The sequence below is a fragment of the Ranitomeya variabilis genome, chromosome 7 (assembly GCF_051348905.1).
Source record: "Ranitomeya variabilis isolate aRanVar5 chromosome 7, aRanVar5.hap1, whole genome shotgun sequence".
In the NCBI taxonomy this organism is placed as follows: Eukaryota; Metazoa; Chordata; class Amphibia; order Anura; family Dendrobatidae; genus Ranitomeya; species Ranitomeya variabilis.
Genome location: NC_135238.1, coordinates 196,571,699 through 196,599,140, shown reverse-complemented (window position 1 = coordinate 196,599,140; position 27,442 = coordinate 196,571,699). Strand labels below are relative to the sequence as shown.

The 27,442-nt window shown below is 32.3% G+C and overlaps 2 protein-coding genes across 2 annotated transcripts in view; both read right to left on the bottom strand.

Moving 5' to 3' along the window:
* Positions 1-27,442, bottom strand: part of TTN (titin) — a 285,913-nt gene that overhangs the window by 109,685 nt on the left and 148,786 nt on the right. Inside the window, exons 136-172 of the mRNA XM_077272621.1 lie at positions 24,957-25,040; positions 24,764-24,847; positions 24,604-24,675; positions 24,193-24,267; positions 23,962-24,027; positions 23,746-23,820; positions 23,541-23,624; positions 23,158-23,232; positions 21,986-22,114; positions 21,383-21,451; positions 21,221-21,298; positions 21,012-21,107; positions 19,193-19,276; positions 19,016-19,099; positions 18,780-18,863; positions 18,591-18,671; positions 18,403-18,468; positions 18,207-18,287; positions 18,043-18,096; positions 17,893-17,958; positions 17,399-17,473; positions 17,229-17,306; positions 17,055-17,126; positions 16,890-16,967; positions 16,302-16,373; positions 16,128-16,217; positions 15,938-16,024; positions 15,763-15,837; positions 15,603-15,683; positions 14,984-15,061; positions 14,488-14,559; positions 14,151-14,228; positions 2,165-2,230; positions 1,977-2,072; positions 1,479-1,550; positions 1,015-1,080; positions 527-610 (exon numbers count right to left, since the gene is read on the bottom strand). Coding sequence (XP_077128736.1) covers positions 527-610; positions 1,015-1,080; positions 1,479-1,550; positions 1,977-2,072; positions 2,165-2,230; positions 14,151-14,228; positions 14,488-14,559; positions 14,984-15,061; positions 15,603-15,683; positions 15,763-15,837; positions 15,938-16,024; positions 16,128-16,217; positions 16,302-16,373; positions 16,890-16,967; positions 17,055-17,126; positions 17,229-17,306; positions 17,399-17,473; positions 17,893-17,958; positions 18,043-18,096; positions 18,207-18,287; positions 18,403-18,468; positions 18,591-18,671; positions 18,780-18,863; positions 19,016-19,099; positions 19,193-19,276; positions 21,012-21,107; positions 21,221-21,298; positions 21,383-21,451; positions 21,986-22,114; positions 23,158-23,232; positions 23,541-23,624; positions 23,746-23,820; positions 23,962-24,027; positions 24,193-24,267; positions 24,604-24,675; positions 24,764-24,847; positions 24,957-25,040 — 2,907 coding nt within the window. The remainder of the gene's footprint in view (positions 1-526; positions 611-1,014; positions 1,081-1,478; positions 1,551-1,976; positions 2,073-2,164; positions 2,231-14,150; positions 14,229-14,487; positions 14,560-14,983; positions 15,062-15,602; positions 15,684-15,762; positions 15,838-15,937; positions 16,025-16,127; positions 16,218-16,301; positions 16,374-16,889; positions 16,968-17,054; positions 17,127-17,228; positions 17,307-17,398; positions 17,474-17,892; positions 17,959-18,042; positions 18,097-18,206; positions 18,288-18,402; positions 18,469-18,590; positions 18,672-18,779; positions 18,864-19,015; positions 19,100-19,192; positions 19,277-21,011; positions 21,108-21,220; positions 21,299-21,382; positions 21,452-21,985; positions 22,115-23,157; positions 23,233-23,540; positions 23,625-23,745; positions 23,821-23,961; positions 24,028-24,192; positions 24,268-24,603; positions 24,676-24,763; positions 24,848-24,956; positions 25,041-27,442) is intronic.
* On the bottom strand, positions 3,431-14,031 carry LOC143785120 (uncharacterized). Its single transcript, XM_077273796.1, has 19 exons — positions 13,983-14,031; positions 13,797-13,871; positions 13,625-13,710; positions 13,096-13,192; positions 11,959-12,039; positions 11,770-11,847; positions 9,651-9,728; positions 8,327-8,404; positions 8,155-8,235; positions 7,972-8,052; positions 7,800-7,880; positions 7,613-7,687; positions 6,915-6,992; positions 5,491-5,568; positions 4,170-4,250; positions 3,998-4,087; positions 3,807-3,893; positions 3,651-3,728; positions 3,431-3,555 (listed from the first exon to the last, which is right to left on the bottom strand). The coding sequence occupies exons 1-19, from the start codon at positions 14,029-14,031 to the stop codon at positions 3,431-3,433; spliced, it is 1,557 nt and encodes a 518-aa protein (XP_077129911.1).

Here is a 27,442-nt window from a genome sequence, read left to right as displayed (position 1 = left end):
GTTTTTTTTACTCTATGGTTCTTAAGATGTGGACATATAAAGAAAAACTCAAACTGGAACGTAAAACATAAAGCATTTGGAAGCATATAAAGCAAAAAACATATTTCGATTTAAAAATACAAAGGACAGACAATTGTACAGTGATTCAGCACTGAGTTACCAAAAAGTTGTTTTTTTTTTTAATTTTGTAAAATCTACAGTAGGATTATTTCAGGAAGCTTCATCATATAAAGAGAACAGCAGCTTGTTATCTTTACAAAAATATTACAGTTAGCTATTATTTTACTACTGATAAGTCCTAATGTTAAAGAAATGTAATAGTGTAAATTTAAAATATTTCATTTACTTTAAAGCAAAGCGAATTTTATTATTAAATCTTGTTAGATGTATTATAGCTGACTAGTTGAGAAGAATTCAATTCTCTGGCTTTGTTACTCCATTCAGCAGTTAACTACAACGATATAATGTTTTAGTAGCAAGATTCCACTAAGTTTAGCTGCATGTTCTGATAGATGTTCAACTATACCTTTTTTAAAACTAACTTCTTCTTTTTTGGGAGGTGTAATCTCAGGTTTAGGTTTACGGATAAATTTCTTTTCAGGTTCAGGTACTTCAAAAAGATATAATTTCATTTCTCAATCTTAGAGATTCAAATGAATTTGACACTTGTGTATGTTTTCTTGCAAAAATTATTTGTTCCTGGTAATATATCCTATGTATATTTCTGTACATAACTAATATATTTTAAGTCTTTTACAGTATAAAAACAGTAGTACACTATGCCCTAAATGAACTACTATTAAACTAATCTAATTTATGAACTTTTGGACAATACCAGCGCAAATGTTTCAAAATGTGACTAACAAAACAGATAATACGACATGAAAAAAACAACAACATAAAAAAATAAAATATGTAAAGAAGTAAGGTATTTTTTTTATACATCGGAACATAAATAACAGTAGCTAGGTATTTATTGAACTCTTCTGTATCTAGTGTGAAGAGTTGCTATACCTTTTCCAGGTTCTACTTTCTCGGGAACTTGTTTTTCAGGTAAAATCTTCTTTTTGTCTTCTGGAGCTTTGAAGAAAATAATAGGATATTTACTGATCTGGTCATTCTGAAAATCAGATCTGTTATATTAATTAAAAAAACCTGCTGTAAGGCAATATAAGAGTATTAGAAATGTGCATGGCAAATAAGGTGTTTTTAAGAAAGTTAAGGAACTTGATTTGATGATATGACACCAAATGTTTAATGAAAAATAAAATGAAAAATGATATGAAGGTTCTCAATGATTAAACAAAAATATCAAAATGGCTGGATGACATGGGACATTTACAAACAGAAACAAACAGGTTAAAAAAGCATATGAACTTAAAATAAAATGTGAACACCATGCTAAATTTGCTTCATTTCTGTGATGATGAAAAAGAATGGATATAATGATATGCTGTGTTCACAAACATTCCTAATACCTTTTAATTCTCTCGTCTCCTCCTTTATCAAGGGAGAAGGTGTCTCAATAGTGCTCTCCTCAGAAGCATACTCTTTAAAGAACAGGATTAAGTATTAACATAAAAATTAATCCACATTGAGTACAAGTTTTTTTGGGAATTGAGCAACAAAGATAATTGATAACAAGACAAACAAAACATAAGACACCAAGACAGTGACAAATGAAAAAAATAAAGATTTTAAAAGATGTGCTCAGAGGGTCCTTCTTCTTTAAGACACACTGAACCCAATGGTAGAGATTGGCTGAGTTTGTTTTTAAATGATATTCTAAATGTTATTTCAAAATATTTTCTCTTTAGACCGATTTACAATCTATACACTAGAAGTTCCGTTTTACTTTTTAATCCATTGTGCAAATTATAAATTAACTTCTATTTATGGCTAAAACAGGAAAGGGATGATAGGATGATTTGAGAGGTTAAATGATGGATGGTTATGATGGATACATTTAGCTATACCTTCATCTTCTAGTTCAAACTCTTCTTCTTCCTCTTCAGATAAATAAACAGGTGTTTCCTCTGGTGTTGTAATTGTTTTTTGAAAAACCTCTGGCACTTTGAAAATATTACAGTGAAACATATTAGGTTGCTGTTTTTAATAGTGGTTATTTCAGTGTAAAACAGTAACAGGATTGAATAAGAAATACCTGCTAAAGGAGGAGCTTTAATGTATGGTTTCTCCTCTGACACAGGCATCTTACTTTCAGTTGGCACTTTAAGAGATATTTAGATTTCTTGAATAATTTTGTGGTCTATTCAACAAATATTTTTTGCATATGTTTCATTTTAATTTATATACCTGAATCAGGAACAACTGCTCTTTTAGAGATTTGGATCGATGGTTTCTCTTCAACAACTTTTTTCTGCTTTGTTTCTACCACTTTAAAGATAACGATTTTAATAATATTTTTTATATTCATTAAAATGGCTTTTTTTTAAAATAAAGTTGTCATTTAATAATGGGGAACTTCAAACTATTGAGGAAGCCTCTTAAGGTTTTTTTTATCTATAACTTGGACAATAAAAATGGCACAAAAAATCTGTATAATCTGTTATGTAAAAAGGTAAACAAAAAATGAATATACCTTTTACAGAAGGTGCTACATCTTTTTTAAGAACTGTGACAGCTTTTTTGTCTTCGATTACAGGTTTCTTTGATAGCATAGCAGGTTCTTAAAAGATATTAATAAGACATAAGTGTTGTCAAAAAGACAGTAGGAAACAAAGCAACAAACATAAAATACAGAGAGGTTATTTTATCTGATCAGACATTTATAACATAGTAAGAAATTAAAAAGTAAACAAAAGACATTTATGTACCTTCCACTTGTGGAAGAATCTCTTGTTCAGATTCAACCCCTGGCTTGGTCTTTGCAACCGCTTCCACTAGTTGTAAAGATATTAGTCTTACTTCAGCTCACAGAGCACGCTAACAACACATAAAGACAGCTAAAGAAGCATGGCATTATGAAGATATACCTGCAGCAGGACCTGCAGCTTCTTTTTTGGGAACTGGAAGAACTTTTTTCTCTTCAATAACCTTTCTCTTACTTGTAGGTACAGTAGACACGGGTTCTTTAAAGATATTAGTCTGGCATTAATTCTTTCCAAAAAGTATGTATAACTTGTATAATACACACATATTCATGTAGTTACAAAATAATATACCTTCTGAAGGTGACTTCACTTCTTTTTTAGGAATTACAATAGGAGCTTTTTCTTTTGGAGTTACTGTCATCGGCAATTCTACTGCTTTAAGGACAATAATTTCGAATTAGAGATTAACTATTGCTAAATTTCCTCAGTTTGCAACATAGAAAAGATTATAACAGGTTCAAAGTGATATAGAGGTCTACGCATTAGCTTTTTTCTCTGTAAATGAAAGAGTTTTTAATGTCTTTCTTGGTTGGGTTTTAGATGTTAGAACCTAAAAATGAACATTGATTGGGAAGATGACACATTTCTTTCTCTGTGTAAACATCTTCTATAGACTCAGGAATGCTTAGCTTGTCTTCGAATGTCAACTCACTTGGAAACACTTAAAAGATATTAGTTTTAAGTTAGAATTGGAGCAGCCAGTTTTTTGCATTTTGCAACTTGGCATAAGACTAAAACAATAGTTGTCTTATATACCTTCTTCTTTGGACAATTTAAGTTTCTTGGTAACACTTGGCTTGTCTTCAGATGGTGATCGTTTTGTAAAATCCACAGCTTTAAAGATATTAGTTTATTTTTAATATTACTGTTAATAAATTGGTAATTGCATGTTATGGTCACAAGTCCTAATACCTTTTGTGCGGCTTTCAACATCTTTTTTAGAATGTTGCATAGTCCGTGACTCTTCTTCATGTGTAAGACTTTTTGACACTGGCATTTCTTTAAAGATATTAAGTTTGTATTAGTATATTTCTCCATATAACTAAACCCAAGAAAAATAAAAGTAAAATAACTAAAATAGAATACCAAGATTGATATTCTACCTTCGGGATGATGCTTGAGATCTCTACTATATAAATGTTCAGCACTCTGCATCTTGTCTTCTGGAGTAAATTCTGTAAGGACCTCTCCTTCTAAAGATATTAGTTTAGTATTAGTAAAGTAAAATTCAAATAATATTTATGGACCAATGATAATGCAAAAGAATCAAAATACCTTCGACGTATGTATCATCTCTTCTTGTTGCAGCAATCACTATTTTTTCATCATGAATCTGTCTTTTTTGTGATTCTGTCACTGAAGATATTAGTTTACAATTAGTAATTTGCTTTTCAGATTTTGTGACTAGAAATGGATGTATGGTAAATGCATCATGGTAAATGTAGAAAATGAACTTATGCCACTCCCTTGTACTAATATATTGTATTTCACCTGTTCACTATTCTCTATTTGGTTTTAAGATATGTGCTATTAATATTCTTGCTAAAACACAGAAGCAGACATATACATTTACAAGCATATTTCATTCCGCCATCAAAATGGTATTGAGAAGAGTGAGTACTTGAAAGAAATGGTTTTACATACATATTTGTTATGAAGACATTAATGGTATGTGGGATGATATTTTGATATGATTTCCGATTTACCTGGCTTATGAAGGCCAACTTCTGTTTTGGGAACAGTACTTTCTGGCTGTTCCAGAGGGATGACTTTTTCTTGAGTCACAACTAATTTAAGTATATTAAAATACAATTATAATATACTTTAGCATATTTTTGGTGATTGATATGACTATATTATGAAATACTCCATTCTATTGTCATTTACCTTCCACTTTGGAAGTATCTCCTCTCTTTGTTACAGCAATTTTAGGCTTATCTTCAGTGATAGAGCTCTTTGAAATATCTAGTGAACAAGATGATAACTAAATATTGGTATTTTAATTTTAGGGGATATTTTTCAGTTGTTGAATTAATAATTACTGTGTTTCATAACATATAGTACCTTCTTTTTGAAGCCTGATTTCATTTTTAGGCTTACTTGTTTGTGGCATCTCCTGGTGGCTCGATCTTTCCGTGGTCTCAACTACATTAAATATATTAAAATATAATTATTTTGCTATAGAATATAGCTGGGTGATTTATATGGGTGCATTAAAATGAGTATTGTGTTTTACCTTCCAATTTGGAAGTATCCTCTCTCTTAGTTACAGTAATATTTGGCTGGTCTTCAATTACAGATCTCTTTGTGATATCTACTGAAGAAGATAGTAGCTAAAAATTAGCTTTTAGTTTGCATAGCGAATAATTTTTAGGTGACGAATTAATGATTAAAGTAGATGGTATGTTTTATAATAAATAGTACCTTCTTTGGGAAGGTTGCTTTCTCTTTTAGGTTTAGTCATTTGTTGTATCTCCTGAGGGATTGTTGTTTCTTTGGTCTCAACTAATTTAAATATATTAAAAACAAATATCTTAATATAAATCATATCTTGGTGATTAATATGGCTACAATAGAAAAAGATGATGTGTTTTACCTTCCACTTTGGAAGTATCTTCTCTTTTAGTTACATTAATATTTGGCTTTTCGTCAGAAGCAGATCTCATTGTGATATCTATGTATTGAACAAAATTTTAGCTAAAAATTAGAATTTAAACTTTTTATTTAAGATTTTTCAGTTGATTAATGGTTAATGTAGACAGTATGTTTCTAACATATAGTACCCTCTTTATGAAGGCCCATTCCAATTTTAGGCTTAGTTGTTTGTGGCAGCTCCTCGGGGATCAATCTTTCCTTCATCTCAACTAATTTAAATAGGTTAAAATAAAATAATTTTGCTGTAGACTATAACTTGATGATTTGTATGGTTACCGTTAAAAAAGATATTGTGTTTTACCTTCCACTTTGGAAGTATCTTCTCTCTTAGATACAGTAATTTTGGGCTTGTTTTCAATAATAGATCTCTTTGTGATATCTATTGAACAAGATGTTAGCTAAAAATTAATATTTTTTTAATGGATATTTTACAGTTGATTAACTAATGGTTACTGTGGATGGCAAGTTTTATAATATATAGTACCTTCTTTATGAAGGCCAGTTTCTTTTATAGGCTTAGTTTGTGGCATCTCTTGAGGGATAGGTATTTCCTTCGTCTCAACTGTTTTATATAGGTTAAAAAAATTAATTTACAATAGACTATAATTTGATGATTTTTTATTGTTAAAAAAGATATTGTGTTTTACCTTCCACTTTGAAAGTATCTTCACCCTTAGCTACAGTAATTTTTGGCTTGTCTTCAGTGATAGATCTCTTTGTGATATCTATTGAACAAAATGTTAGCTAAAAATTAGCATTTGATTTTTTTAGTGAATATTTTTCAGTTGATAAACTAATAGCTACTGTTGATGAAATGTTTTATAAGATATAGTACCTTCTTTTTGAAAGCCAGTTTCTTTTTTAGGTTTAGTTGTTTGTGACATCTCCTTAGGGATCGGTCTTTCCTTGGTCTTCACTAATTTAAATATATTAAAATATAAAAACATTTTATAGCCCATAAATGTGATTCATATGGCTACAGTAAAACAGATATTGCTTTTTACCTTCCAATTTGGAAGTATCTTCCTCCTTAGTTAAAGTAATTTTTGGCTTGTCTTCTGTGATAGAGCTCTTTGAGATATCTATTGAACAACATAGTGGCTAAAAATTAGTATTTGATTTTTTAGTAAATATTTTTCAGCTGATGAACTAATGGTTACTGTGGCTAATATGTTTCATAAGATATAGTACTTTCTTTATGAAGGCCATTTTCAGTTTTAAGTTTAGTCATTTGTGACATCTACTGGGGGATCGGTCTTTCCTTAAACTCAACTAATTTAAATAGGTTAAAATATAATTATTTTACCATAGAATATAGTTGGGTGATTTATATGGTTACTGTAAAAAAAAATAATTGTGTTTTACCTTGCACTTTGGAAGTATCTCCTTTCTTAATTACAGTAATGTTTGGCTTGTCTTCAGTGATAGATCTCTTGATGATATCTATTGAACAATATGTTAGCTAAAAATGAGTACTTTTTTTAGCAAATATTTCTCAGCTGATGAAATAATGGTCACTGTGGATAATATGTTTATAACATAGAGTACCTTCTTTATGAAGGCCATTTTCTTTTATTTTTTGTGTCGTGTCAGGGATCAATCTTTCCTTGATCTCAACTAATTTAAATATAATAAAATATAAATATTATACTATAGGTAACACTTGTCGTGATTTATATGTTTATAGTAAGACAGATATTATGGTTTACCTTCAACTTGTGAAGTATTTCCTCTCTTAGTTAACATTATTTTTGGCTTAACTTCAGTGATTGATGTCTTTGTGATATCTATTGAACAACATAGTAGCTAAAAATTAGCACTTTGTTTTTCTTTGCAAATATTTTTTAGTTGACGAATTAATGTTTAATGTACATGGTATATTTTATGTAGTACCGTCTCTATGAAGGTCAGTTTTTTTTTAGGCTTAGCTGTTTGTGGCATATCCTCGGTGATCTGTCTTTCTTTGGTCTCAACTACTTTAAATAGGTTAAATATAATTATTTTACTATATTCTATGGTGGGATGATTTATACTGTTAGAGTAAAAAAAATATAATGTTCTACCTTCCACTTTGGAAGTATCTTCCTTCATTATATTAATGTTTGGCTTGTCTTCAGTGATAGATCTCTTTGTAATATCTATTGAACAAGATATTAGCTAAAAATTAGTATTTAATTTGTTTAGTGAATATTTTTCAGTTGATGAATTAATAGTTACTGTGAGGATGGTAGGTTTTATAATATATTATACCTTCTTTATGAAGGCCAGCTTGCTTTTTAGACTTAGTTGTTTGTGGCATCTCCTGAGGGATCGGTCTCTCTTTGGCTTCCACTAATTTAAGTATATTAAATATAAATATCTTAATATAGACCACACTTTTGGTGATTTAAATGAGTATAGTAAAAAAGATATTGTGTTTTACCTTCCACTTTGGAAGTATCTTCGCTCTTAGGTACAGTAATTTTTGGCTTGTCTTCAATGATAGATCTCTTTGTAATATCTACTGAACAAGATATTAGCTAAAAATTAGTACTTGATTTTTTAACATTTTTCAGTTGATGAATTAGTAGTCACTGTGGATGATGTGCTATATAACATATAATACCTTCTTTGTGAAGCCCAGTTTCTTTTTTAGATTTAGTTGTTTGTGGAATTTCCTGGGGAATCGGTCTTTCCTTGGTTTCCACTAATTTAAGTATATTAAATACAAATATTTTACTATAGACCACATTTTTGGTGATTTATATAGTTTCAATAAAACAGATGTTGTGTTTCACCTCCAACTTTGGAAGTATCTTCTTTCCTAGTTAAAGTTACTTCTGGCTTGTCTTCAGTGCTAGATCGTTTTGTGATATCTATTCAACAACATAGTGGCTAAACATTAGTATTTTATTTTTCTTAGTCAATATTGTTCAGTTGATGAATTAATGGTTAAGGTGAGATGGTAGGTTGAGTGGGATGGGATCAGTCTCTCCTTGGTCTCAACTAATATATAAAATATAATTATTTTAATATAGAATATAGTTGGGTGAATTATATGGTTACAGTACAAGAGATAGTTTTTTACATTCCACTTTGGAAGTATCTTCTCTGTGAGGTACAGTAATTTTTGGCTTGTCTTTGGTGAGATCTCTTTGTGATAACTATTGAACAAGATGTTAGCTAAAAATTAGTATTTCATTTTAGTCAACAGCTTTCAGTTGATGAATTAATGGTCATTATGGAAGGCACGTTTAATAATGTACAGTACAGTCTTTATGAAGGCTGGTTTCTTTTTTAGGCTTAATTGTTTGTGGCATCTCCTCAAGGATTGATCTTTTCCTAATTTACAAAGATAAAAAGTAATAATTTTGCTACGGACTATAACTATGATTTATATGTGTTTTACCTTCCAATTTGGAAGTATCTTCTGTCTTAGTTAAAGTAATTTTTGGTTTTTCTTCAGTGATCGATTTCTTTGTTATGTCTATTAAAAAGATGTTAGCTAAATTAGTATTTGATTTTTTATTCAATATTTTTCAGCTGATGAACTATTGGTTACTGTGGATGATGTTTTATAAGATATAGTACCTTCTTTATGAAGGACATTTTCTTTCTTTAATTTAGTTGTTTGTGGCATCTCCTGAGGGTTTGGTCTTTCTTTGGTCTCAACTAAATTAAATATAATAAAATATTAATATTTTACTATAGATGAAACTTGTGATTTTTATGGTTACAGTTAAGCGGATATTCTGGTTTACCTTCAACGTTGGAAGTATCTTCTCTTTTAGTTAAAATTATTTTTTGCTTATCTTCAGTGATAGATCTCTTTGTGATATCTATTGAACAACATAGTGGCTAATAATTAGTAGATTGTTTTTCTTAGTACATATTTTTCACTTGATGATTTAGTAGTTAATGGAGATGGTATGTTTTATAATATATTGTACCTTCTTTATGAAGGTCAGTTTCTTTTTGAAGCTTAGTTGTTTGTGGCATTCCCTCAGAGATCAGTTTTTCCTTGGTCTCAACTAATTTAAATACATTAAAATATAACTATTTTTCTACATATTATAGTTGGGTGATTTATATGGCTAGAGTAAAAGAGATAATATGTTTTACCTTCCACTTTGGAAGTATCTTCTCTCTTAGATGCAGTAATTTTTGGCTTATCTTCAGCGATAGATCTCTTTGTAATATCTATTAAACAAGATGTTAACTAACAATTAGTATTTGATTTCTTTAGTGAATATTTTTCAGTTGATGAATTAATGATTACCGTGGATGGTATGCTGTATAACATACAATACCTTCTTTATGAAGGCCAGTTTCTTTTTTAGACTTAGTTGTTTGAAGCACCTCCTGAGGGATCTGTTTTTTCTTGGTTTCCACTAATTTAACCATATTAAATATGATATTTTACTATAGACTATACTCTTGGTGATTTAAATGGTTACAGTAAAATAGATGATATGGTGTTTTACCTTCCACTTTGGAAGTATCTTCTCTCTTAGTTAAAGTTATTTTTGGCTTGTCTTCAGTGATATATCTCTGTGTGACATCTATTGAACAACAAAGTAACTATACATTGGTATTTTTTAATTAATTAATGTTAATATTAGTATATTTTATCATATATTGTACCTTCTTTATGAAGGTCAGTTTCCTTTATAGGCTTAGCTATTTGTGGCATCTCCTCGGGGATCATTCTTTCCTTGATCTCAACTAATTTAAATAGGTTAAAATATATATTTTTTCACTATAGACTATGATTGGGTGATTTGTATGGCTAATGTAAACAAATACAGTATATAGTAATTACCTTCCACTTTGGAAGTATCTCCTCTCTTAGTTACAGTAATTTTTGGCTTATCTTCAGTAATAGATCTCTTTGTAATATCTATAGAACAAGATGTTAGGTAAAAATTAGCATTTGATTTTTTTTGTCAATATTTTTCAATTGATGAATTAATGATTACAGCGAATGGTATAATATATAACATATAATACCGTCTTTATGAAAGCCAGTTTCTTGTTTAGACTTAGTTGTTTGTGGCATCTCCGGATGGATCAGTCTTTCCTTTGTCTCCACTAATTGAAGTATAATAAAATTGAAATATTTTACTGTAGCCCATACTTGTGATGATTTACATGGTTGCAGTAAAACAGATATGGTGTTTTACCTTCCACTTTGGAAGTATCTTCTCTCTTAGTTAAAGTAATTTTTGGCTTATCTTCAGTGATAGATGTTTTTATGATATCTATTGAGCAACATAGTGGCTAAAAATTAGTGTTTTGTTTCTTAGTAAATATTTTTAGTTGACAAATTAATTGTTAATATAGATGATAGGTTTTATAATTTATAGGACTTCTTTCGGAATATATGTTTTTTTTCGGCTTAGATATTTGTGGGATCTCCTGAGGGATCAGGCTCTCCTTGGTCTCAACTAATTAAATAGATTAAAATATTAATTTACTGTAGACTATAGTTGGGTGAGATATATGGTTACAGTAAAAAAGATAGTGCTTCCCCTTCCACTTTGGAAGCATCTTCTCTCTTAGTTACAGTAATTTTTGGCTTGTCTTCAGTGATAGATTTCTTTATAATATCTATTGAACAAGATGCTAGCTAAAAATTAGTATTTTTTTAGTGAATATTTTTCAATTGATGAATTAATAGTTACTGTGGATGATATGCTATATAACATATAATACCTTCTTTATGAAGCCCAGTTTCTTTTTTAGATTTAGTTGTTTTTTGCATCTCTTGAGGGATCGGTCTTTCCTTGGTCTCAACTAATTTAAGTATATGAAATACAAATATTTTACTATAGACCCCACTTTTAGTAATTCATATGGGTACAATAAAAGATTTTATGTTTACCTCCCACTTTGGAACTATCTTCTCTCTTAGTTAAAGCTTTTTGGGGCTTGTCTTCAGTGACCGATCTCTTTGTGATATCTATTGAGCAACATAGTGGCTAAATGTTAGCATTTTATTTTTCTTGGTAAATATTGTTCAGTTGATGAATGAATAGTTAACAAATATTGTAGGTTTTATGATATATAGCACCTTTATAAATTATCAATTTCTTTTCTAGGCTTAGATATTTTTGGTGTCTCCTGAGGGATCAGTCTTTCTTTGGTTTCAACTAGTTTAAATAGGTTAAAATATAATTTTTTTAATATAGACTATGGTGGACTGATTTACATGCTTACAGTAAAAAAGATATTATTTTACCTTCCACTTTGGAAGTATCTTCTCTCAGAGGTACAGTAATTTTTGTCTTGTCTTCAGTGAAAGATCGCATTGTGATATCTATTGAACAAGAGGTTAGCTAAAAATTAGAATTTTCTTAGTGGACAACTTTCAGTTGATGAATTAATGGTTATTGTGGATCGTAGGTTTGATAATGTATAGTTATAGTACCTTCTTGATGAAGGCTGGTTTCTTTTTTAGGCTTAATTGTTTGTGGCGTCACTTGAAGGATTGGTCTTTCCTTTGTCTCAACTAATTTAGAAAGTTTAAAAAGCAATTATTTTGCTATAGAATATCATTTGATAATTTAAATGGTTACAGTAAAAAAGATTCTGTTTTACCTTCCACATTGGAAGTATCTTCTCTCTTAGTCAAAGTAATGTTTGGCTCGTCTTCAGTAATAGATTTCTTTAAAATGTCTATTAAGAAGATGTTAGCTAAAAATTAGTGTTTGCTTTTTTATTGAATATTTTTCAGTTGCTGAATTAATAGTTACTGTGGATGGTATGCTATATACCATATTGTACCTTCTTTATGAAGGCCAGTTTCTTTTTTTATCTTAGTTCCTTGTCCTTTCTCCTGAGGGATTGGTCTTTCCTTGGTCTCAACTAATTTACAAAGATTAAAAAGCAATTATTTTGCTATAGATTATAACTTGATGACTTATATGGTTACAATAAAAAGATAGTGTGTTTTACCTTCCACTTTGTAAGTATCTTCTCTTTTAGGTACAGTAATTTTTGGCTTGTCTTCAGTGATAGATCTCTTTCTAATGTCTATTAAGAAGATGTTATCTAAAAATTAGTCTTTGATTTTTTATTTAATATTCTTTATAAAGGCCATTTTCTCTTTTAGTATTCTTTTTTAGTCTCTACTACTTTAAGTATATTAAAATATAAATATTTTATTGTAGGGAATAATAAGTTGCATGGTTAAGGTGAAAAAGATATCATGATTTACCTTCCATTTTAGAAGTATCTTCTCCTTTAGATATAGTAATTTTTGGCTTCTCCTCAGTGATAGATCTCTCTGTGATATCTATTGAACAAGATGTTAGCTAAAAATTAGTATTTTTTTGTGGATATTTATCTGTTGAATGAATGAATGCTTAATGTGGATGATATGTTTTATTATATATAGTACCTTCCTTATGAAGGCCAGTTTCTTTTTTAGTCTTAGTTGTGACATCTCCTGCGGGATTGGTCTTTCTTCAGACTCAATTAATTTAAAAATATTTAAAAATATATATGTATTTTTATTTTAACCATAGACTATAATTTGAAGATGAGTAAAAACATTGTGTTATACCTTCCACTTTGGAAGTATCTTCCCTTTTAGCTAAAATAATTTTTGGCTTGTCGTTAGTAGTAGATCTCTTTGTGTTATCTACTGAGCAAGATGTTAGCTAAAAATAAGTATTTTTTTTAAATGAATATTTTTCAGTTCATGAATTAATATTTTCCATGAACGGTAGGTTTTATAGTAAATAATACCTTCTTTTTGAAGGCCGGTTTCTATTTTAGGCTTAATTGTTTGTGGCATCTCCTTAGGGATCAGTCTTTCCTTAGTGACAACACAACTTAAAAAGGAATTACTTCACTTTTGACTATAATTTCATGATTTAAATGATTACAGTAAAACATATTGTGTTTTACTTTGCATTTTGAATTTATCTTCTCTCTTAGTTACAGTAATTTGTGGCTTGTCTTCAGAGATAGATCTCTTTGAGATATCTATTGAACAATATGTTAGCTAAAAATTAGTATTTGTTTTCTTATTGAAAATTTTTCAGCTTACAAATGAATAGTTACTGTGGATGTTATGCTTTATAACATACAATACCTTCTTTAGGAAGGCTTGCTTCATTTTTAGGTTTACTTGTTTGTGGCTTCTGCCCAGAGATTGGTCTTTCCTTGGTCTTAACTAAAAGTATATCAGAATATAAATATTTTACTATAGACTATGATTTGATATTATATGGTTACAGTAAAAGAGATATTGTCTTTTACCTTCAATTTTGGAAGTATCTTCTCTCTTAGTTATAGCAATTTTAGGCTTTTCGTCAGTAAAAGACCCCGTGATATCTATAGAACAAGATGTTAGCTAAAACTTAGTTAAGTATTTTTCTTAGTACATATTTTTCAGTGGATAAACTAATGGTTACTGTGGATGGTAGGTTTTATAATATATAGTACCTTCTTTATGAAGGCTGGTTTCTTTTTTAGGCTTAATTGTTTGTGGCATCTCCTGAGGGATCAATCTTTCCTTGGTCTCAACTAATTTTAAAAAGATTAAAATGTGATTATTTTATCATAGACTATAATTTTATGATTTATATGGTTACAGAAAAAAAGATATTTTACCTTCCACTCCGGAAGTATCTCCTTTCTTAATTACAGTAATTTTTGGCTTGTCTTCATAGATATGTTTCTTTGTGACATCTATTAAATAAGATATCAGCTTAAAAATGGAATGAGTAAATATTTTCGTGGTTTGTGACTTAATATTTGTTTTAAAAGGTATATGGTATGACATAAATTACTTTCCTTACGAAGGCTGGTTTTAAGTTTGTTTCCGGCATTTCCTGAGAACTCAGTCTCTCCTGAGTCTCAACTAATTTTAACAGATTAAAATATAATTATCTTAATTTGAAATATAGATTGTTGATATTCTTACAATATGAAAGTGAATGTTTTTTACCTTCCAGTTTGGAAGTATCCTCTCTTTTAGTAATTTTTGGTTTGTCTTCATTGAAAGGTTTTTTTGTGACATCTGTTAAATAATATTTTAGTTAAAAATTATTAATATGGTTGGTTATTGAAAATGCTACCATTTATGATTAAATGGTCTAAGCATGAGGCAGTCATTTTTATGAAGCCAAAATTTCTGGTGAAATGAAAAGAATTTAATTATGGCAAAATATTTTTTTTTAATAAATTATTATGGCTTCTACCTTACTGCCTTAAATACATGGCTAGAAAAAAAGGAGAAATGTGCTAACTAAATACCTTCTTTGCTGGAAGCATCTTTATTCTCAGTTACAGGAGGTTTTAAAACTTCTTTAGAAGTTACTCTTTTTGGGACATCTAGTAAATTTAATTTATTATTTTCATAAGTATATATTTATAATATTAGTAATGTTGATTTTTAAAAAAAATAATTGGATAGAAAGAGTATTGAAAACATTTAGATATACCTTCAACTTGAGAGGCATTATCTTGATTAGATACACCAATTGGTAGTTTCCTGTCTGGTATCAGGCGTTTATGAACATCTAGAAATTCCATATTATAAGAGTAATTAGTGCATTATGGACTGATGAGTATGATTGCTGACTTGTAACCACTATAGTGGCATTATTTTTAAATGAATCATAGATTTCAATCATTAACTGAATTACAAATGTATTAGTTTTTATTTTTTTTAAATTAAAAAATAAAAGCAATTTTTCAACATAAAGTAAGTTTTTTCTTAGCATTTTCTTATAAGGTCTACATTTAGAAAGGTGCCATTTAGATTTAGCAAGTTACGCTGTAACTGAAAAAAAAGTAAAATGTGAAGTAAAATGAAAAGTAGAGAAAATGCTTCCTAGGCTAAGCCATCAGATTACAGTTTAGGCTAGAAACATAAATCAGTCATTTAATGGCTTGCTGTATGCAATCCTGCATTTTTTGAATTCCAAGATCACAGTTAGTTTATGCTGACAAATATTTTTAAACTGAAATGTTAGCATTCAATATTTTTTCTAGAATGAATGTGATATAATAGTTACTGTAAAGCTTTGCTAATTAATAATTAAATAAATAAGTATATACCTTCGTCATTAGAGGTCAATCCTTTTTTGAAAATATCAGTTTGAGGTGTCTTTCCAAGGGTCATCTTTTCTGCGTCCCTTTCTATTTTAAATATAGCTTTATGTCACAAAATATAAATGATCTTCACAGAATTAGTATTAGTAGATCTATGGTTATGTACCTTCCATGCGAGAAGAAATTTCTCTTCTAGAAATTTGTGTTTTCTCCTTGGCTGTTGGTTTCTTTGGTAGCTCTTCTAATCATGAAGATATTAGTTTAATATTAGTTCTTGGAAGAGAACTAGCAGCTGAGAATGCTTAATAAAAGAGTTGTGCCAAATTAAACTGACAGTGTACCTTCTATAGTAGGTGCACTTTCATGTTTATGAACCTTAATCCGCACTTTTTCTTCTGGAGCTGTTCTTCTTCTTGGATCTTCCAGTTCTTTAAAGATATTAGTAACTAGCTTAATAAAATAGTATGCGGGTACAATATACATAACATCTAGTATGTATACCTCTAGAATAAAATGTATGTTGCTGTTTACCTTCCTTAGGGAAAGCTTTCCTTTGTTCGGTAATTGCAAGGTGTTCCTCTTCTATTAGAAATGCTTTTGGCTCATCTGGTTCTTGAAAATCTATATATATTTACTTTATTAGATTATGTTTGAATATCTATTTATTGTAAATTAAATCTATGTTACGATTTACAGTAGACATACCGTCCGTGTAAATATATCCTTTTTCAGGGACATACACTGGAATCTCTCCTTCTTTCTCTGATCTCTTGGGTTCTTTGCAAAACAATAATTTATGTTTTGTTTCTTTAAAATTCTTAAAATAAATCTTTATATGCAAATGTTTGTTTTAATATGCAAGAATATGCTCATTGACAAAGGCTTGTAAGACAAGTCTTCGCATTTATACTATGGCCAAATATATAAGTTTAGTACTACATTTGATATATATATATATATATATATATATATATATATATATATCAATGAAATGGTTTTTATTTCTATGCTTATAAGCTAATATACCTTTTGCAGATTGGACTAGGTTTCTCAAAATATGCTATCATATTATTGACATGCTTTTCAGTAGCATCCACTTTCATATATACAGTATATATATATATATATATACATATATATATAAATATACATATATAGTTCCTATATAGCTGGAGCGTTAATAGTTCACAGACTACTTTTTGAGATAAGTGTGAGCTACCCTATCTACCAACAATAGCTTTTTTACTAGAATTTTATATAAGTTAAGGAACACCTCTTTATAAGCTAGTATACCTTTAAGCCTCGATTTTTCCTCCTTTCTAGAAGTTGTGATATCTTTTTCTTGGGCCAACTTCACAGGCATCTCAGGAACTTTAAAGATATTAGTAATTGACCAATTATTACAACGTTCTCTCAGCCATACAAAGAACTAGACATGGTGGTGTTCATATGATCTACCTTTGACCTGACGAACTAAATCTTTTTTGGACACAATCCCTGTAGGCTTTTCTTCTGTCTTTTTTGAATCCTCTGTTATTAAACAGATAGTAGTACCTTTTTAGTGATTTATTACTAATTAAAAGTAACTACTTAATATCACATTTATTATTCCTACTGTAGTTGTGATTATACCTTTAAGAGTCGACTTGGTTTCTTTTTTAGCCTTTAGTAATTTTTCTTCTGGGGTCAATTTCCTAGAAGCCTCAGTATCTTTAAAGAGATTAGTAATTACTTAGCATCAGTTCTGAATCTTACAAAGACAAAGAATTCTACTGTCTACAAAACAAAACAAAAAACTCTACCTTCTACATGATGAACTACTCCTTTGATGACAACTTTGGTACTTTTTTCTTCTGTCTTCGTTGACAGATCTGGCACTTAAAAGATATTAGTATAATTTTAGCTAAAGTGGTGTAATTTAACAACTAATTTTTAACCGTCTTTCAAGGCTTATGCATATTTATTATTTGTTTTACACACTTTCTGCACCCTGTCTGACAAGAAGCTTAATTGCACTAAAAAGAAACCTTGCTAAGTGGAAAAGACTGGGCTAAATGTGGACAAAAATATTGGAAACATTTCTGTCGAGAAGTAAGCCAACTAATATGCGGTATATACTTACACTAGATGCTGCAAATTTTTCAAACAGCATGAATTACTATGATAAATATGACTGATTTTAAGACCATCTAGTCTAAGTTTGTACTGTCAAAGAATTAGACAGTATTAATAAAGTATATGCTTTGTTGTGATCAGTAACTTATTTAGCTTAATTTGCATATTGTGGTATATGTACCTTCAGAGGACATTATTTTTGGCGGTGCTACAATGTATACTTTTTCTTCATCTTTCTTTAATAATTCTGTCATTAAATAAAATAATAATATTTTAGAGTTTATATAAAAATATAGGCAGGCTAAAACCAAGTTTCATGATTAAAGTATACCTTCAACGGGAGGGATTGGCTTTCTTTGGGGGTCTGTAACCTCCATTTTCTCTCCTAAAGTAATTTTTAAAGGTATTGAAATTTATCACTATGTAAAAGTTGGAAAGCAACTTATATAAAGGCTTTCATAGATAAATAGTTAGCGCCAAATAAATGGTATATACCTTGTGAAAGAGGAGTAACTTTTTGAGGATATGAATAAGGCAACTTCTCCTCTTGAAGATGTTCTTGGATAATCTCAGGTTCTTTAAAGATATTAGTAAGGCTTTAGAAACGAACGGTGCGCAACAAAACTTCATATACCTTCATTATATAAATACTTATTAATACATTTCTGGCTATGATTAAGGTTTAATATACCTTGTTCAGCAGAAGGAACGTCTTTTTTAGGAGGAATGAGATGCATTTTTTCTCTTTGAGTCGGTTCTTAAGGAACAAAGAGATTAGTAAGACATTAAGAAGGGAACACAGATAAATCCCAGAAGACAACCCACATTCAGTGACAGACATATCCATAAAAGGTAAATTATGCCCATTGCACTGTGTACCTCTTGTAGGAGGAATGGCTTCTTTTTTAGAAGGTTTACGAAGAACTTTTTGCTGCGGAACCTCTTGAGGAATCTCAGGTACTTTAAAGATATTAGTATGACTTTAGAAAGGGTAGACCTAGCCGCATAAATAACTCACATATAGAACATAAAACATAGAGATATAACACAAATCCACATATGGTATACCTTTCTTAGGTGGAACACGCTTCTTATCCACAGTAGGTGGAAGAATCCTAATTTCTTCAGTAACTGGTATCAAGTCTTCAGTCACTTCAAAGATATTAGTTGATCTTAAGTTTTTGAACCATCACATGATAACACATAAAGACACACAGGTCGACTACATCATACAGGATGCTACTTAGTGTGACAAAAACTAGGACAAAAAGTTGTAATGTGAGTGATCTACGTCCAGCTTCTACCTTCAACAGTGCTAGTTACTTCTTCCTCTTTATGGATAAAGACTGACATTTTTTCTTCCAAGATTTCTTCTGGAAATTCAGCCACTTTAAAGAAATGTGGATAATATATGTTCATGTATTTGTTCATTTGCTTCTATAGTTTAATATATAAGTATATCTTATTTTTCACTGTTATACCTTTAAATGGTGGGGCAATATCTTTTATGGGTGCAGGTGTTGGCTCTTCCTGTTTTGGGACTATTTTCTTTGGCAATTCGGGGGCTTTAAAAGAGAAATGAAGTATTGCGGATTTACTAACCTTTCGCTTATATGAGTCTGTAGTGTAGGCCTAATAAATGCCAACAGATATTTTATTCTACAGACAAATGGCAAAAAAAATATTTAATATGTTTTAATGGGGATCTGTCAGTAGTAGTGTTGAGCATTCCGATGCTGCAAGTATCGGGTATCGGCCGATACTTGCTGTATCGGAATTCCGATACCGGGATTCCGATACTCTTGTGGTATCGGGTATCGGGTATCGGAACAACATTAATGTTAAAATGTGTAAAATAGAGAATTAAAATAAAAAATATCGCTATACTCACCTGTCCGACGCAGCCGGGACCTCAGCGCAGGAACCGGCAGCGTTGTTTGTTTAAAATTCCCGCTTTTACATGGTTACGCGAAGTCCCGGCTTGTGATTGGTCAGGGCGGCCATGTTGCCGGGCCGCGGACCAATCACAGCAAGCCGTGACGAAAATACGTCACGGCTTGCTGTGATTGGTCCGCGTCCCGGCAACATGGCCGCCATTAACCAATCACAAGCCGTGACGTCACGGGAGGCTGGAAACGCGCTCATTTTAAAAAGGGCGCGTGTCCAGCCTCCCGTGACGTCACGGCTTGTGATTGGTTGCGTCGCGGTCAACCAATCACAAGCCGGGAGGCTGGACACGCGCCCATTTCAAAATGAGCGCGTCCAGCCTCCCGGCTTGTGATTGGTTGATCGCGGCGCAACCAATCACAAGCCGTGACGTCACGGGAGGCTGGACACGCGCCCATTTCAAAATGAGCGCGTCCAGCCTCCCGGCTTGTGATTGGTTGATCGTGGCGCAACCAATCACAAGCCGTGACGTCACGGGAGGCTGGACACGCGCCCATTTTAAAATGAGCGCGTGTCCAGCCTCCCGTGACGTCCCGGCTTGTGATTGGTCAGGGCGGCCATATTGCCGGCACGCGGACCAATCACAGCAAGCCGTGACGTAATTTCGTCACGGCTTGCTGTGATTGGTCCGCGTCCCGGCAACATGGCCGACCTGACCAATCACAAGCCGGGAATTCACGTAACCAAGTAATAGCGCGATTTTTAAACAAACAACGCTGCCGGTTCCCTCGCTGAAGTCCCGGCTGCGTCGGACAGGTGAGTATAGCGATATTTTTTATTTTAATTCTTTCTTTTACACATTTATATGGTTCCCAGGGCCTGAAGGAGAGTTTCCTCTCCTTCAGACCCTGGGAACCATCAGGGATACCGTCCGATACATGAGTCCCATTGACTTGTATTGGTATCGGGTATCGGTATCGGATTGGATTCCGATACTGTGACGGTATCGGCCGATACTTTCCGATACCGATACTTTCAAGTATCGGACGGTATCGCTCAACACTAGTCAGTAGATTTCATAATAAAAACTCCATGTGTTAATAGATATTTTAATCCTGATAAGGCTGCTGTAATTTATTTGAAAATCCAGGTTAGAATGGCTGTATAATCTTCTTCAAAGTATTCTTGATTAGTTAATCTCTTCTGTTGAATAAGCATAAAATGCTTATTTTAATGCCAAGCGAGAAAACATTCAAAAATTTACATAGCCATTCTCTCATGGATTTTCAAGTCTTCTTCTGGTCTAAAATATCAATTATAGGAACATAGAAATCTAGTAACAGATCTCTTTTAAGAGGCACACTTAGTGACTCTTACGCCATTTCAGTAAAGAGTCATGAATGCAATCAATACCTTTAGAAGGTGGAGGGGGGGCAGTTGGGATGTCTTTCTTAGAGATAGGAGTAGATAGTTTCTGCTCCATCCTATCTTTTGAGGGAGCCTCTGGTGCTTTAAAGTAAATATACAAATTTTAGTAACCTCATCATAAACGGAAAAGATTATTGACCCCGACCAAAAATATGACTACAACACTATATTTGTATAGTACATATATATTGTACCTTTGACCTGTGGTACTTCTTTTCTAAAGGGCTTAAGGGTCATTCTATCCTGTTTATCCTCTTGTTCTGGTGTAGGCACTTAAAGATATTAGTAAGAGTTTATTTTTTGACAAATTAGACAAATAACAATATAGAATAGAAGACAAGTGTAAATGTGTGTACCTTCCGTAGGCATTGGTTTCTTATGTATTATTTTAACTTTTTCATCAGGAACTGCCATCTTCAGTGGTTCTGGCAGCAAAAATATTCAGCATTTTACTAAAAGTATTTATATTTCAACCACATCAACCAATATTTGCTTGGGGATAATAGCTTACGTTAAGCAATAGGGGGCATGAGTTGAAGAATGTGCTCTACTCATGTGGCACTGGTTTTTTTTTCAAAAGAGGTTGCTACATCCTACAATCTTACATTTTCCTTTTACAGGAAAACGAACCAAGTAGAAATTTTAATGAGCTAAAGACCTCATCAGATTTTGCTATACTGCTGACAAATTAAGTAAAATATAACAATGTCTATATTTTTTCTTTAATATCATCAGGTCTGTAGCCCACGATATTTCTCTCTGGATCAAACAGCTAGGTCAAAGAAAGGTTGAACTTAATGGACATTTATGAAGTATCTATGTGTTGTAAAAATGTTACACAGAGTGGTCACATCAATATCCTATAATATTTTAAAGATAGTTAACAAGACAAAACAACCATATATATGTGTTTGAAGATGTTAGTGACATTAAAGATGAAGATGACTTTTGAGGAATACCTTTAACTTTAGCGGTAACTGTCTTTTTAGGTAATTCAATAAGCTCTTCTGCCTCTTGTGAAGCAGTCTTTTTAGGTAATTCAGTAAGCTCTTCTGCCTCTGGTGAAGCAGTCTTCCAAATATCAGGAACTTCAAAGATAATATTATCACTTAATAAACTCCATAATCCTGTTTTTCAAGCCCAATTAATATTTAAAAGAACCTAAAAGAATTATGGTTTGCGCGAATACCAAATACCAAGATATATGAATACTGTATTCTATATACGTTAAGGGGAACATGGCAGAATCTTTTAACCCCTTAAACTATTAACGTAATTTTGTAGCCCGGTAAAAGGTAAGCAAGTTAATTCTTATATGACCCCAAAATAATGCTTCATCAGCGAGAAATAGTATTTTGAAGTTCAATCTGGAAATGCATTAGGGCATGACAATGCACTTACAGCGCTTTATACTCTGCTGTATTCCTGCATTAGCAGCACCTGCCCCAGGCTGATTGACAAGTAGTTTGCTCTGGTTGCCTGACCTGTCAATCAGATCATCCGGAGGATGCTAGTTTGGGAATTTCTTGCTGCTGAAGCAGGACTTTGAAGTCATAAAGGAGTTAATTGACTAACCTTTTAAAGAGCTACAAAATCATAATAATCGTTTTGGGGTGGGGGGGTGTTTAAAGTTCCTGACATTTTCCCTTTAAAATTTAAATGCACTTTCAGAAAAATTGTGACATGATTGAAGTTTTTTGATCGGTGGGATCCATGTGATAAAATCTTCAGCAAACATAAAATCAAAAGGAGCTGAAGATTAAGCACAGAACTGATCTCCTCTGAGACTGAGGACAGACTCATTGACTGTCTACTGTAAAAAAATTTCGACTTATTTCTTAGACATGTAAAAAGTTTTCTAATAGTACAGTTACACTGTAAAACACATTGCAGATTATTCATATGTAAGTTATTACTTAATCTGGGCTTTGGTTTGCCTGTGCATTCAGGTTTATGTTAATGTGCATCCAACATTACTGTACTACACCATTTGTAAGGATTCAAATTTTTTTAAATGTTAATAATCAGCCAATGTTTTTCTTTTGGTTATTACATCCCAGATTAAATCAAAAAAATAAATCCATGTATAGAGAGATATGGAATGTATTGAAGTCGTTAACATTGTATATACCTTTGGCAGATGGTGCTTCTGGAATGACCTTTGTTACTTTTTCTTCAGGAACAATCTTCCTTGGTGCTTCAGGAACTTTAAAGAATATTATATTTATTTTAAGAACAATAAAACAGAACATAAAGAAGTACAGTAAGAAGAACAAACTACAAGAGTACCAACAAAGGACAAAAAGGAACATGACTACAAGATTTCATGAAGAAGAAGAAATAGAAAACCACATGTTAACTTGATATAAACACAATTTAAGACATTATGTATTTTAAGACGTGACATGTTTTAAGACGTGACATATTTTAAGAGCTGACATATTTTAAGACATGACATATTTTTACGCAACATAAGAGATTATATAAATGCAGTTTTAAGAGAAGAATGTATACCTTTAACTGGACGAGCCTCCTCTTTTTTAGCTGTGGGCTCGGGTGCCTTCTCTTCTGGTATAAAACGCTTTGGTGGCTCAGGCACTTTAAAAATGTTTGATATGTTAAGATTTTGGGGGAATAGCCACACATGCAACAGACAAATATACACAACAATCAACATAGAAATGTGCAAAGAACTCAGATTCTATCTTTAGAGGTATACCTTTGGCAGGGGTAACCTCTTCTTTTTTAGGAATAGGAGCGGGCACTTTCTCTGCAGGCTTCCTTAGTTGAGGCACTTTAAAAGCAATGATTTGTTTGAGCTATTGGATCCTCAACTACGTAACTACTAATAACTATTATTGAATATATATATATATTTTTTAACATGCATAGGCAGATAAAACTATTAAAAATACAGCTTCCATTTGAAATATACCTTTAAGAGGTGGAGCCTCCACAGGAGCTTTTGGCTCGGGTTCCTCTTCTCTACGCTTTCCTATCACTTTGAAATACAGGTTTTATTTATGTATTTCTTTAAGATTTATTACATTTACATAACACATATTACATGACTCACATGACACTTTTTGTATAAGTTAAGAATGGTAGACAAAACAAACAATACATGTAACATATATGTGGATTAAGTCACCAAGAAGAGAAGTACCTTTAGCTGGTGGAGCTTCCGGTTTAGCGGCTGGAGTTTGAACTTTCTCCTGTGCTTTTTTGGCCACTTCAGGTACTTAAAAACATCACATTCATTCATAAGAATGGCTTCAAAAGCCTTACAGCAGTCACAAATTACACAAAAAAACACCAACAAACACTGTATACCAAGAAAACACAGAAATGTATAACAGACTACTTAATATCATAAAAGAAGACAGATTAACTTGCATTTTTTTCCTGTAATGACAAGACTTTTCTAATGGCCACGGTAAAGTGGATATGATAAAACAAATGATGGTAGACAGTGACAAACACATAAAGTAAGATATGAATGTAAGGTAAAATAAAAGTAAGATTTTAAAGGGAATGATGTAAGTAAGATAATCCAATCCAATGAAAGATTTACTACCTTTGGGAGCAGGCACGTCTTTTTTAGGAACTATTTTTTCCTCAGGAACAACTTTCTTGGGAATTTCTGGCACTTTAAGGATAGGATTGGAAATGTAGGAATATGTAAAAACAGCAAAATGCTTTATCAAAGTATTGGCTGAGGTAGGTAAGGAATGTACCTTTAGGAGCTGGAACCTCATCCTTCTTAGGCACAGCTACAGGAATCTTTTCCTCTGGGACTACTCGCTTATGCACTTCTGGTGCTTAAAAAATACAGTATGATGGCTGTTTTAGGGAGACCCTACTCTGGTAAGAAGCAATGTAAAGACAACACACAATTCCCGGAAAATGTATATAATTGTGCTGATGTACCTGCACTGGGAGGAGCGGCTTCCTTCTTTGCAGCAGGAGTTGGTACTTTCTCTCCAGGTGCAGCTACCTTTGGTTTCTCAGGCACTTAAAAGATACAGTATTTTTCATTGGTTTCTGCATTTTACAGCTTTTCAAGAAAGAATGTATATGCATGTATATGACAAACAGGCACATTAGACAAAAGCTAAAGAATAAGACAAAAATACAAAACATCTAATGAAAGAAAAACAATTTGTCCATGGATAACGCAAAATCTAAAGTTTGAAGCATGTGTTTATGACACAGATATAAAAAGGTTGATGTGTTTTTTGCATGCTCTGTGCTTTACAGTCAGAGCTCAAAAATAGTCCATGTCTTTGCAAAAACATAGGCATCACTGCTAATAGGTGACATGTCAGAATCTCCATCTATATTTTGAAGAGAAACAAGTCAACTGGCTTATGGCACCAAGTCCTCAACCTAAATCTTTTAGGAAATATATGAGACAATTAGTGATGAGCAAGTGTACTCGTTGCTCGGGTGACCTCCAAGTATTTATGACTGCTCAGAGATTTAGTTTTCATCCCGGCAGCTGAATGATTTACAGCTACTAGCCAGGCTGAGTACATGTGGGGGTTGCCTGGTTGCTAGGGAATCCCCACATGTACTCAGCCTGGCTAGTAGCTGTAAATCATTCAGCTGCCGGGATGAAAACTAAATCTCTGAGCAGTCATAAATACTCGGAGGTCACCCAAGCGTGCTCGGGAAAACCGGAGCAACGAGTACATTTGCTCATCACTAGAGACAATCACATCTCTTCCACCTTTGAACACATTATACTGTTTACATGAAATTAAAGGGGTTGTCCAGGATTCACAGGTTTCTGAGCCAGAACTAGAGGGTACGTATGCATACTCCTGGCCAAGACCCATCTAGTGGGCGTGGCCTTGCCACTGGATGGCTGGTCACTGTATGGCGTGATGCTGCGCCAACTAGACGGACCCTGGCTGGGAGTATGTATAACGCATGTGTACCCATCGGTCCTGGTTCAGAAACCGACAAATCCCTGCAATGCACTATGTGTGCACGGGGGGATTCATAAGTCTGCAGTCACACAGAGTGACTGCAGACTTATCAATTTAGACTTGACAACCCCTTTAAGCTACTTGTGAAGCATTGTATTCAGTTTGGATTTTAACACTGAATTATACATAAATTGTCACAATCACGTGTGTTTACTTCTCTTTGACATATAGTTTCTAAGCATAGAGAACAGACCAGAACACTGGCATACCACCGTACCATGATGAGCCTGATCATTAAAGGTTGGCAACGTTAGTTTAAGAAATTTGGTCCGAATATGAAATCCTAGTGTTCACTGTCTCTCAAGATCAGATATGGACCATAGGACCAGATTCCACATAAAGGTGAAAAGGTCCTGGAGCTCAACTACATGCAGCCACATCATTCTATAACATCCAAGGAAGGTTAAAAAAAGTAGTGGCACTCATCAAGTAACACAAATCTTTTCTATCACACCAAAAGTAGTAGAGTATGCAAAACCATATGCATCAACTATCCCACTGTATTATAGCAAACTGATATATACGAAATGTGAGTCTGCTGACAGTTTCCACTAACACAAAATCTGTCAGTGCAGCTCTCAATTATAATACAGGACCTAACTTAGAATCAAAGTAACATTTACAAAGTCACCAAAGGTTTTTCATAAAGAATAAATTCAAATATGAACTTTAAAATATAATTTAACTTATACATGTCAATTGTGCATTTGTGAAGAAATGCTGTAATTGAAGGGAATCTGTCAGAAGGTTTTTACTATGTAATCTGAAGACAGCAGGCTGAAAAGGCTGAAACACAGAATTCAGGGATTAGTAACTTGTCAGAGTGCATGCTGTTATTTACTAACTGTGAAGGATTTATCAAGAGTTTAACTTAACTGGACTAGTCCAGCATTGCCCTTTCCTGCGATAGGCACCTCATTGTCAATGGACTTTGTAGGCAGAGAGCCTGGCGTGGGCAGGATTAGCTTGCTGAGCTTTGCTTCATTTAAAATCTAAAAGCTCTGATTGTGTCAGAATGGCTGCACCCAGTAGACTAAGTGATGCAATGTTGGATTCAGCTTCTCTTTACATACATTTTGCTGCTCTCAGATGAGGTAGCAAATACCTGCTGACAGACTCCCTTTAATGCGTTGACTGACTACTTATTGAGTAACTTATGTTACACTATAATTGTTAGCATTTACAATTTATAAATATATTGCATTTAAATAAAAAAAAAATTGCAAATTAAAAAATAAAAAAATAAAAATAATAATAATCCACAATGGACCAGTACGTTAAATAACTATTGCAAAACTGTATTGTATTAATTAAATATTGCATAGTGCAAATAAATTACAAAATGGCTAAATTCTATATTTTTGGAATGTGATTTATATTTTAGCACCTTCCTGTACTAAATATTTAAAATATATTTATATA

Excerpts from the sequence above, each read along its gene's own strand:
- LOC143785120 (XM_077273796.1), bottom strand. The coding sequence starts at position 14,031 with ATGCCACAAACAATTAAGCCTAAAAAAGAAACCAGCCTTCATAAAGAA. Across the intron at positions 9,729-11,769 it reads AGATACTTCCAAAGTGGAAG|ATATTACAAAGAGATCTATC; the intron begins GTAAAATAATAT and ends CTTGTTTAATAG. Across the intron at positions 7,688-7,799 it reads AGCTGGCCTTCATAAAGAAG|ATATTACAAAGAGATCTATC; the intron begins GTATAATATATT and ends CTTGTTCAATAG.